This window comes from Leptinotarsa decemlineata, unplaced genomic scaffold (assembly GCF_025532065.1).
Source record: "Leptinotarsa decemlineata unplaced genomic scaffold, Ldec_3_MD MMD2_tig00026328_RagTag_RagTag, whole genome shotgun sequence".
Lineage (NCBI taxonomy): Eukaryota > Metazoa > Arthropoda > Insecta > Coleoptera > Chrysomelidae > Leptinotarsa > Leptinotarsa decemlineata.
The window spans coordinates 37,106,571-37,119,083 of record NW_027412688.1 but is presented as its reverse complement, the minus strand read 5'-3'; the positions used below and the strand labels follow the sequence as shown (position 1 = coordinate 37,119,083).

At 35.1% G+C, this 12,513-nt stretch overlaps 1 protein-coding gene across 1 annotated transcript in view; it reads left to right on the top strand.

The window, feature by feature from the left end:
- LOC111503741 (uncharacterized) overlaps positions 1-7,512 on the top strand; it is a 35,099-nt gene extending 27,587 nt beyond the window's left edge. The window contains exons 5-6 of the mRNA XM_074181961.1: positions 5,419-5,561; positions 7,148-7,512. Of these exons, the coding sequence (XP_074038062.1) occupies positions 5,419-5,561; positions 7,148-7,457 (453 nt within the window). The 3' untranslated portion in view covers positions 7,458-7,512. The remainder of the gene's footprint in view (positions 1-5,418; positions 5,562-7,147) is intronic.
- The last annotated feature ends 5,001 nt before the right edge of the window (positions 7,513-12,513 follow it).

Sequence of the window (12,513 nt, the reverse complement as noted above, 5' to 3'; positions counted from 1 at the left end):
AAAGTCCGGGGGAGTTGAACTCCCTTTAACTTTAGGCCGCATAACATTGTTACTGAGGCCTATATTTTATTAGCTCAAAAACTCTTGAAAAACATCAGTATGAAGGTATCATTTTGAACCATAAACGTTTCCGCTAATCAAATAATTTCAGTAATATTTATTAATTAAGAAATCGATTTGTGGTTAAAATTTCCCAAACGCAAGGGGGAGTTTATGACAATATTGGTAGGGAGACTTATTTGTATAACATAAATAGTAAAAGACAGATGTAATAATAAAATTTGTTCAATTAAAGTAATAGCAATCGTTAACAATGCCTATATTTCTCACCAATTATTGCCTAGTTTATGCATTATAAAAACAGTTTTTGGAGAACATTTTGAATGAAAATTATCAACAAACAACTGACATATTTAAATAAGTTTCTATGTAAACTAAAGAGGTCAATAAAATTCTAATGTCACATAATAAAATCACAGTCAGTTTCATCAGTTTCAATTATCATCAATCTTCAATAATTAATCTTCACATTCCTGAATAATTAAATAACAAAAAAATATAGTATTCACAATTTTTTTGTTCCAGCGTGGCAAAAGAAGATAACGCAAACTTGTCAAAACTTCTTAATTTTCACATTGTTCCATCAAATATTTATTTTCTTCAAGGAAGTGTCATATTAAATATATGTTTTTCAAATTTGGTCACGTGTTGCAAAGTATATTTGTTACCCTGAATAAGGTGACCTTCTAACATATCGATTTTTGAAAAAGTAGTTTGTGTTTGAAATTGTCTAAAAATTGAGACATAGATTGGAGTAAAAACCCTTGCCGTATTTCTCTTTCAAAGAAGATAACCCCCGATCAGTATCGACATAGATTGAAGGAACAATCGCCCTGGAGTCAAATTATTAGTCCGGTCAAGTAGGCAAAAAAAAAGTTCGACCTCGAAATGAAGGATAATGAACTCAAAACTCGTATACACCTTCATATTGGTGTTCTGAAAGTTGTCTCAAAAGTCTCATAAAATATCGTTTCTGCGCCGTAAGTTATTGAAGGTCAAAGATCATAAAAATCAGTTTTTCGCGATTATCTTCGTTTCTATAGCTTCAATGATGTTATTATTCATGTAAAAAATTATAGAGCATAAAATTTGTGACAAATTTTGTTTGAAAATGTTTTTCATACGCCCGACCGTTTTTGAGATTGACGACTCTCTGTAATGCAAGATCAACCGTGCATCTCAGTAAATAATACCTTGTTAAGTTGTTAAATTGATGAAATATTATAAAAAATAATGAATTTGCATTTTTTATTAGTTAATTCATTATAATTAACATCAATTTGCATGTTTCATTATCTAATAATATGACCTTCTTCAATGAATAGAATCTATCTCTGAGGATGGGGACCCCTACATAGTACGATCTATATGATGTATACGATTAGTTAGTTCATGAGCCAGATGTTCCGTAGTTGTGTAGACTGGTTTATTTTTCGAGGGACCACTTTCTATTGACTGAATTTATTGTTGGTTTAAATTTCTGAAACGACGAACGTACAATTTTTAACATTATGGCTAATTTGTGTTTTATTTGTGAGAGGGTGATTCTATTAGTGTAGCGCGTGGCTTGAAAACTGCAAGCATCGAAAGAAATGATGGTCACATAGAATTCTTGAATACTTTAACTTCTGTGAATGTGCATGTTGAGTGCTAAAAAATATATATCAGTAAAAACTCCATAGCAGAATGGAAACGCCGCCTAAAAGAAGAAGAAGAAGAAGACTGCCGTGTACAGCAAGTGTACGGAAATAGATTAGGCATCCTACTAGCGATATCTAATGCTCCTAAATCTAAGGACAATATTAATCATCTTTGAAATACTCAGTTTGTAAAAATACCAAAGCTTCATAAACCTATCTTGCTGTCCACAATGCGTGGTCTACCGTGCTGCCTTGCAATTTGTGAACAGTGGAAGCCCATCACAAAATCAAGGGTAACGTCCTTCTTTCAGCCGTACCATAATTGAACTTTGCTGAAAACTGAATGGATTCAGGGTGGATGAGATGTACAAAATCTTGACTTGGGTGTGAGATCCATGCTTGCATCCTGATTCTGAGTTGACAAAGTTCTTTGTATAAATTATATTGGATTTTCATCTTTTTTATAGTGTACTACTTTAGTACCGTGTTGGGAATCACACGTTGAAAGGTAAGACCTCGTTGGTCATTAGCTCGCACAAGTTTCGACTTTTGAAAGTTGTCGTTCGTAAAGGGCGACAGCTGGTAAACGGAAAAACAGTTTTTTTCAACAGTACTAGTCAAGCCATGTCATTTGATACCCATATTGAGGCAGTTGTGAACAAATATTAATACGCCATTTTGTAGCTGTGGCCATCTTGAATTTACAATGGTACAGAATGTATTAAATTGTATTGTCATAATCTTCTAGAGGAAGAATAAACTGGAAACTTTCCTAAGCTAACGCTATTTATGCTACAGGTATACTATACAGGTAAACCATATAGGTATACCACCCATATAGGTATACCTCCCTAAAGATGGTTTTCAAAACAAGTCATACACTACAGAGACTTTTCGGAAGTCCAAAAGACAAAGTCGAGAATTCGGAAAAGTCTGGAATTTACGAAATTGAATGTAAGGACTGCGATGCAAAATATTATGGACAGACAAAAAGATCTATTGAAGTAAAATACAAGGAACACATAGCACACTTAAAATATGGAAGACCTGAAAAATCAGCAGTCGCGCATCATATTTTGCAACAAAACCATTCCATAGACTTCAGTTCATTAAGGTTAGTTAGACAAGTTAACAACAATAGGCAACTAGATGCCTATAAGAGTGTAGAAATAAGTAAACATAATAATATTATGAATAACGATGATGGACCAATACCAAATAGCATACTATATAGCTTGTTAAAATAATATTATTGGATTTACTGATAACTACATAAGGACACAGTGTAAAAATAAAATTTAGATAGGAATATTGTGAAATTAATTTTTATATAGCTGAAAATTGAGTTATATATATATAAATGGTAATATAACTATAACATGTTATATAACTATAACATTTAAACACTATATAAGGACATATTGTAAAATAATAGATAAGGCAAATTGTAAAATTAATTTAGGGAGGTATAGGTATGGTTTACCTGTATAGTATACCTGTATAGCATAAATAGCGTTAGTTTCCAGTTTAATCTTCCTCTTGAAGATGATCACTTGGTGATCGAAACACGTGTCGAAGTGTTAAAAATAACGTTTTGGTGTTGGGAAAGAACTCCAGTAGTATTTAAAACCGTTTAATAATTGAAATATATTTACCCTTTTTAATTCTCCTTCAAATCTACTTCAAATAAATAAACAATGTAGATTTAAGACATATTGAGTATTTCATCTAATGAGTTTATAATTACAAAAGGAGGTAAGTATTATTAAATATATTATTTATATGAAAATTGTTATTCATTATAATGTATTAACTGATGAATAATACAAATTATAGATCGTTGATGATATTTCATCAATTAAACAACTTTTACAAGGTATTATTCACGGAGATTCACGGTTGACCTTGTTTTACAAAAAATATGGCTTAGCCCTGCGAGTTCTCTGCCCTCAATCTCAAAAGCGGTCAGGCTTATGAAAAAAATGTTCAAACAAAAATTGTCGCTAATTTTATGTACAACAATTTTGATAACAAATGTCAACATCATTGGAGCTATATAAACCGAAATTATCGCGAAAAACTGGATTCTGCGACCGTTGACCTTGAATAACTTTCGGCTCAGAGACGAGATTTTGTGAGACTTTCGAGACAACTTTTAGAACACCAAAGTAAAGGTGTATATGAGTTTACAGGTTATTATCTCTCATTCAGAGATGAAACCCCTAATATGACTGGACTATATCACCAATGCTCGATGAAAGCAATCAAACAAATTACATGAGTCGGTTGGGAAATCCCAACTCTGAGGGAATTCTCGGAAGGATCTCAGCAGTGTCACCACGTAAATTTCGACAGAGATGGGCAATGCAGCGTTTCTTTTCATCTCCATTCATAACAGTTGGGGAATTCCTACTACAGCTGATTTGCATGACAATGCGTGGTCTTCATGATAATTTCGACAGGTATTTCACATCAGGAAAATTTTTGAATTAGGATCGGGTCGTTTTTGTTGTCGGTTTCGATAAAAATGTTTTGATTCATTTATATAGCAGTTTTGAATATATTATGGGATGTTAACGAACCTTTGGTTTATTTTCGATGGTTAAAAGTTGCATTTTTGGTTCATTTTCGGTCTGTACTATTTCAGTGAAAAACTGGAGTAAAACAATACGAATTTTAAATGTTTCTATGAGAATTGTCGGGGGGCGACTCAAATATTTTCAAATTTTTTTCTCAGAGAACTTTTCTTCGGTTTTTCTCCTGTTTGTTCTTTCAGACACAAAATAATCATCTCTCTAAAATTACAGTAAAGTACAAACTCTTTCTTTTCGAGAACGTCTTTCAAAATGTATTTGATCTCCGGCGATTCAAATTCAATGTCAAATAATAAAAAGTGTTCATTGTGTCATAAAATACAAAAAAAACACGAAACAAATTTAAAACGATATCAACCGTGCCCAAAAAACAAGTTGAAAACATAAACAGATTTTTTTAAACAGACATGATAGGAACAATCTGACAGGATTTAGAGTTATCGATAATAATAATGAAGTTATTATATTCATAATGTACCTACAATTGCAAATAACCTATTACTAATACATTACTGAAAAAAAAAAAAAGTAAACAAGGCACCATGGAAGAAACTTCAAAAAAGTTTCTTGTGTGTGGTATAGCCAACTTATTGAAAATGGAACTGAATATACAAAATTAGTTCAATTCATTCTTGGTGATGTGAACATAAAACATATAATAATGAATCAACACCCAGCCCCATGCTATAATTCCATTATTAAGTTGTGATTGTACTAATCCACAGTAAATTGTTTTTAACTGGGGGATTTCGAGAATTTTTTATAACAATTTGAAACGTGAAATCCACTTCGGCTTTCATTTTAAGTTGTTCCCACGTGTTTGACATATACTTTACAGCTGTATCATCGGCAAAACTCGAAATTTCACCTGCTGATTGTAGTGTTAACAAACTATTGATGTATATGGTGAATGGAACAGGGCCCAAGACTGTTCCCTGCGGGACACCATACGTAACTTTTGCTAGATTACTCAGTATACCATCGATATTTACCATTTGTTTTCTGTAAGAGAGATACGATTACTGAAAATGTATTGAATTCAGCTACTCTGAGGACATATTATTCAGCAGATAAGGTTCAGTAGGCTTTCAAGACATACGTTATCTCTGTAAAATATTTCTCAGGTATCATCGCAAGAACAAGAACTGCTGAATCAGGCATCGACCATCAGCAGCTTGGGGGAGGCGCTGAAAATGTCGGAGAGGAACTTGCAAAACAGTGAAACGAATCTGAAGACGAAACAAGAACAATTTTCGGAAATACTACAGTAAGGAAACGTGTATCATATTTTTTCTTGATATCTTTTAATTTATCGGCTCCTGAGAAAAAACTGCTAAAGTTAAAATAGATGTTCGTTTTTCTTTCAAAAACGTGCGCATCGTATAAAAACTTATATTTTCGAAGATTTTAGATGTTGTGAGGAAACCGAGATAAATATTTAGGGATAAAAGTCAATGGGATTCCAAAAAATTGAATAATTCAATAAATTGATGGATGAAGTTCTTACTAAGTGTTAGGGGATCATCATGAGAAATGAGTACTGAATAAATGTAGTACTGAAGTGCAAGGAGAAGTAGGCGACTTTAACACTGTAACTTTCTGCCATACAACAAATTTTGAACAACCGATTCCTTCAAAAAGAATAGAGAAATCGCTAAACACTGTCATTTCATGGGTCTCTTCAATCTTAAGAACAGGAAAAAGTCGCAGGGGGTCAAATCTGGTGAATATAGTGGATTAGGCATCGGGGGTACTCCGTTCCTGACTTTGTAGCAAAACAACTGACTCCTGCATAAAAGCTCATCAAAGCAATTCATTTGTTCAGTCAGTCATCAAAACTTGGTTGATTTTGAATATTCACTTGAAAAGTTACCAAAGAATAACATTTTTCATTTTGTAAATTTGAGGACCCGTCACTTGGTAACGAAGGAAATCGTTTGGGTTTGAAATCGCGATAACTCATGAACTGTGCTTCCTGAGAAAAAAGTATTGAAATCATTTTTGTACAAAATCTACGATCTACGATTTTTCCATTTTTCCGGTAGCTCTCAAGATTCAATAAATATACGCAAAAATAACAAAAATGTATGACACTTGATCTCGAATAAAAAACAATGCTTAAGTGGGATCGGTGGAGACTTTTGACATTCCAATTAGGTCAATATATTTGAGGTCTGTACAAAAATCCAGCTTGTTGGGAATCAATGCAAACTGAAATGTCTATTTTGTCTTGACTATATTACAGTTCATTAACATTTGAACTCTTATGATGTACTGTTTGGAACCTTTGGTGTAGTAATGAATATTACTGGAGTTTTCTCCAACACCAAATCGTTATTTTTAACACCTCGACACGTGTTTCATCTTCTAGAGGAAGATAAAACAGTTTAATCTTCCTGTGATCGAAACATGTGTCGAGGTCTTAAAAATAACGATTTGGTGTTGTTCCCAACACCAAATCGTTACCAACACCAAATCGTTATTTTTAACACCTCGACACGTGTTTCGATCACCAAGTGAACAACACCAAATCGTTATTTTTAACAGCTCGACACGTGTTTCGATCACCAAGTGATCATCTTCAAGAGGAAGATAAAACTGTTCTATCTTCCTCTTGAAGATGATCACTTGATAATCGAAACACGTGTCGAGGTGTTGAAAATAACGATTTGATGTTGGGAACAACACGTGATTCAATCACCAAGTGATCATCTTCAAGAGGAAGATAAAACTGTTCTATCTTCCTCTTGCAGATGATCACTTGGTAATCGAAACACGTGTCGAGGTGTTGAAAATAACGATTTGGTGTTGGGAAAAAACTCCAGTAATATTCAACATTTAAATTGTTTTCAGACAACTCCAAAACGAAGTTGATTCGAACTGCTCGATGAAAGAGGAGATCGATTTATTGCGAGCTGCAAAGAACAATCTTGAAAACCAGTCAAAGTGTCTGGAAGAAGAACTCGAAGCGTACATCTCCAACTGCGACGAATTGCGGGAAGAAAACATCAGTTTGAGAGACAACTTCGAAGAGGTATCGCTTCAACTGCAGGAAGAGAAGAAGAAAGCTTGGTATAAGGACAGAAGAGAGATAGCTTCAGTTTCTTTGGCCGCTCTGCAGAAAATAGCCAGTATTGTGTTGCCAGTGTGTCGTCAGTATTGATTATTTATTTGCATTGTTTTTTATTACTTATATGTTATACAGTTTTGTGGCAAAAGTCAAGGCTCTTTATTTAGTTAGCAAAACTTGAGTTAAAACGTAATTTATTCATGTGCATCCCGAAAAAGTCACTGTTTGATGTGGATTTCGGGTTGGCGGCATCTTCGGTCCATATTTATTTGATAAGGACGTTGGCCAGACCATCATTGTCAACGGCGAGCACTCTAGGTAGATGATCACCAAATTCTTTTAGCCTGAATGCAAGGCCGTAGCCAGGGGGGATCAAGGGGGATTGATCCCCCCCGAACAATGTGAGGATTTTGTAAGAGCTCTGTCGAGCACGCAGGCGCAGTTCTGTCTTACGTGATCCAATGCGAGTACGGAGATATAAGCGAAGTAATAGTGCAGTGTGTGGAATTATAGTGTTGCGAATTAGTGAAGTGAAAGTGAGTAATATGATTTTTTAATTTAAATTAAAAGGATTTGGTGCCTAATAGTAGACTACTCACTGGTATTCATTCTCGAATCTTTATTGAAGTGAATATTTTTGTACAAATGGAAATTATACTTGGCTCCTTTTTATAATTGTTAATTTGTTACAGGTCGATCAACAATTGAAAAATTGATGATGATTTGAAGTACAGATTGTTGAAATATCCTTGGATGCCAGAAAAGACATTCAAGTTTCCAGTGAGTGACGATAAAAGAAAGCCAAAATTTCAAATTCAATGGATTGAACGCTTCTCGTGGTTGGTTTACAAGAGTACAGGTGCTTTATGCAAATACTGTGTATTATTTGCCAGAGATTGCGCAGGAAAAGGTTCTAATCAGCAGTTCAAATTCTTAGTTACTAAGCCACTCACTAAATGGAAAGATGCTATACATGATTGCAAGCATCACAGTGAAAGCCAGTATCACAAATCTTCTGTATTATTGGCCGATAATTTTATGAAGGTGTATAATAAATCTCAACCAAATATAATGAGTCAGATTGATAGCGGATAATTAGCGTAAATAGCCGAAAACCGGAAACAGCTCATTCCAATTATTGAAACTATTGAATTATGTGGACGTCAGGAATTGGCTTTGACAGGTACGTGCGACTCAGGTCGCACGTACCTCTCAAAGCCAATTTCTGGCTCAGGATCAATGATCCTGAGCCAGAAACATTCAACGTCAAGTCCCCGCCAATCTAGGCAGACATCCCGGTCAAATTCCCCTTGACCCAAACTAACCACTAAGAGCCCCCGCGAGGAAGATATCCTCCAAGCCATCCATCAAGGAAAAAATACAGCCCCTGGTCCAGACTCTATCAAACGAAAAATCAAAAAAAAACCTCCCTGATTCCGCCCTAACACATCTAAAACACGTCCTGGACGCGTGTCTAGTACATGCATACTTTCCACTTGCCTGGAAACAGGCAAATACTGTCCTAATCTCAAAACCCCACAAAGACCATACAAATCCAGACTCTTATAGACCCATCAGTCTCCACAACGTCCTCGGCAAACTTCTAGAACGACTAATCACAAACAGACTAAATCTCTTCTTACTCGAAAACAACATCATCCCTTCTCACCAACATGGATTCAGATCAGAACACTCCATCCAAAATGCGCTAGTCGAATTAAACACACACATCACCCAGATCATCAATTCTTCCTTTGGTACTGTCGCCATCCTCCTAGACTTAGAAAAAGCAGTTGACAAGGTCTGGCACGCGGGCCTGATCTGGAAACTAATTCAAATCCATCTTCCACCACACTTCATCAGACAAGTCGCTTCCTATCTCACCAACCGACAAGTCCGCGCAGAAGTCGGCGAATCCCTATCTCTTCCATTCACTCCTAAAGCCGGAGGCTCTATCCTCGCTCCCACATTATTTCTAATCTATGTGCACGACACCCCCATAACTCAAAAAATTCTGCAATACGCGGACGATACTATCCTATACGCATCCGCAACTAGTACCCGCATCCTACAAACAAAAGCCCAGACAATGATTGGCCACTTCGAGCAATGGTGCAACAAGTGGCGAATCAAAATAAATCCTATCAAAAACACGAACAATTCTGTTTAGACACCCAAACACCACTACCCGTCCCAAACTCAACACTGACTTGAACCTCAGACTGTTAGGAGAGAACCTCCACCTCCAAAACTCGGTGTCCTACTTGGGGGTTACCTTCACAAGTACCCTCAACTGGGAAACCGACCTCAGAGAAACTCTGAACAAAGTCCGGAAAAGAGCAAATCTTCTGAAAGCACTGAGAGACAAGTTCGGTAGATGCTGCAGCAAGACTCTCTTACATACATACAAAACTTTCATAAGACCGATCGTGGACCACAAAGCCACGATCTACTGCACCCTAAACCAAAGACAAGTCCATCGAATAGTAAGAACCGAGAGAAATATCCATAATCTCCCCTTCAGATATCCCTCACACAACTTATACAACCAAATAGATATCACCCCAATTAATTTGAGGAAATTATTTTCTGGCTACGGCCTTGTCTGAATGGGATGACCTGGACACCAACGACATGTGCTAGGAATCGTACGTTAAACAGGTAAAACCTCGTTAATTTTTAGTTCGCAGAAGATTCGCTTTGTGAGGTTTGTTCTTCATAAGAAGATGTTACATAACGTAACCTATTTCTTTGTTTTCCTTGAGTTTTGTGATGACGCAATCGTTACACTGTCCCTCCTATAAACATGTAATGTTTCTTGGGATTAATAAATTATTTCCTTGTGCCCACGTTCGAAAAGTACCTGATCGAAACTATTCCTAGGAAGAAGAAACCCTTAACCTAATCTTTAGGTAATTAAATTTGGAAAGATTAAACACCTTGTCCACCTGTTACAGTGTGGAATTATCACAATCGCACGGAACTTGAAACGATTTCGAAGTCAGTGAATACATACTAGTAGGGTGAAATTCCAGCGCTGTGCAACTAGTTTGATTTGTTATTGTTTGTGTTTTTTTGTTTGCTAGCCGGGTAAGTACATTATTTCCGTTCTGAAAAAGCATATGTCTTTGTATTTGTTATTGGCTGTAAACTGAAGGGCACAGAATCTTAGGTAGTTCAATCTTAAAAAAAATCGTACTAGAACAAAAACACTGTCTCTCGATGTGTGTTCCGCTAACCAAGTTATCAGGAGATGAAAGAACAGTTCAGTTGTTGAATTTATTCAGGAACTGAACTGAACTTCGCCCTTTATTTTCAAAAATTTTCTGTTGGTGTATTACTTCAATCTTGTTTTTTTATATATTTTTTTGAAAATAATAAAGACGATTAGTATTACTATATAGGTCATCATCTTTCCATTTTAGACAGTTTGCTGAATTTTGAGCCATTGTTGAGTTGTAGATTTGAAACCTTGATGTGGGTAATTTTGTTAGGAATCTTCCGTAAAAAAATGTTTTGAAAAGAAATCTTAAATAATGAAAAATAATGACGTATTGGTTATGAAGTTGGTATAAACTAAAAATAGATTCATTAATTAGTTTGATTACTCACTTATTTCTAACAGTAGCATTTTTGGATGTCACTATACAGCTTGTTTTTTGAATACGTCTTCATTTTTGTTATTCTGTCATTTTCATCTATAATGTACAACAAATTCGAAAGTTTAAATATGTTCTGGGTCACAGGAAGCTGAGGCCAATAAATTAATTGATACAAGACAAACTAATTATTTTAACATACAACTCATCAAGATCAATAACACTGATTAAAGATATAACAAATTTCGATTTTTCTTTTCATTTGTTTCAGGGATACTTTAATCTTGTAAATGTTTGGTCAAATTCATTAAATTTTTTTCTAGTTATATTTCTGCGGAAAATAGTATTTCCGGTTTTCTTGAATCCAGCAGGCGTCTCTTATATCAATGTAAAATTTTCTTCAAATTTCAAAATTTTCTCAATTTCAAAGTTGATTGATGCGCTCTATATATATATATATATATATATATATATATATATATATATATATATATATATATATATATATATATATATAAAAATGTAACAAATAGTGGACATAACACTCCAAACAGGGGGGCAAACCGTTTGCCCCCCTTTTTGGAGTGTTATGTCCACTATTTGTTACATTTATTATTTGTATCATACACACTCGATAAAATCTCTCTCTCTTTCTCTCTCTCTCTCTCTCTATATATATATATATATATATATATATATATATATATATATATATATATATATATATATATATATATATATATATACCGTTAAGGTATCGAATATGAAATCTGAAGTTTTCAGATTTCATATTCGTTTCTGTGTTTGTTTCGGTTTGTTAGACCATTTTTAAGTGAGTCTGAGGTTATAAATTATTTTTTAATTTGTGTGCCTGCAGCGACGTATCAAAGTAAGGTTTTTTTTAAATGGAGTGCTTCATATAATTGTGCTTATCTAGTTTCCACCAAAATAATGCTTTGAAAATATAGGATTATCTGGGTATGCAGGGTACAGCGCGATGATCGTCGCTTAGCCGTATTTTGGGACTCATATCTTAAAAATTGGCAAATATAGGTTTAAATCTAAAGAAATTAACTTTAAATGTTCAACCCCATCTCGGATATACCTACACAGTAGGTTGAATGGACTGACGACTATCAGAAAACAACTACTCCCCTGGCTGATACCACGAAGGGCGTTGGATTATATCCGACAGGCGTCAGTGTAGGAATCTTCACAGAAAATTTCCTGCATATGCAATTGGCAATACAACTGAAAGAGTCGCCCCTCAATTTTGGAACGGGCACACTCGTCAGTGCAAGATAGTGGCCATCATCGACCAAAAGTCAATGATATTCCATAATTGAGAATCGAAATTGTTTCAGAGTATTTCGTTCCTTGTCTTGAGTTGGAGCGAACAAGAAAAATGTCATTTCATCTTGTGGACGAGGTACTAACCAACTGCATATCCTGCACTGACGCCTGTCGGATATAATCCAACGCCGTTCGTGGTATTAGCCAGGGGCGTGGTATTAGGGATAGGCGTCAGTCCATTCAACCTATTGTGTAGG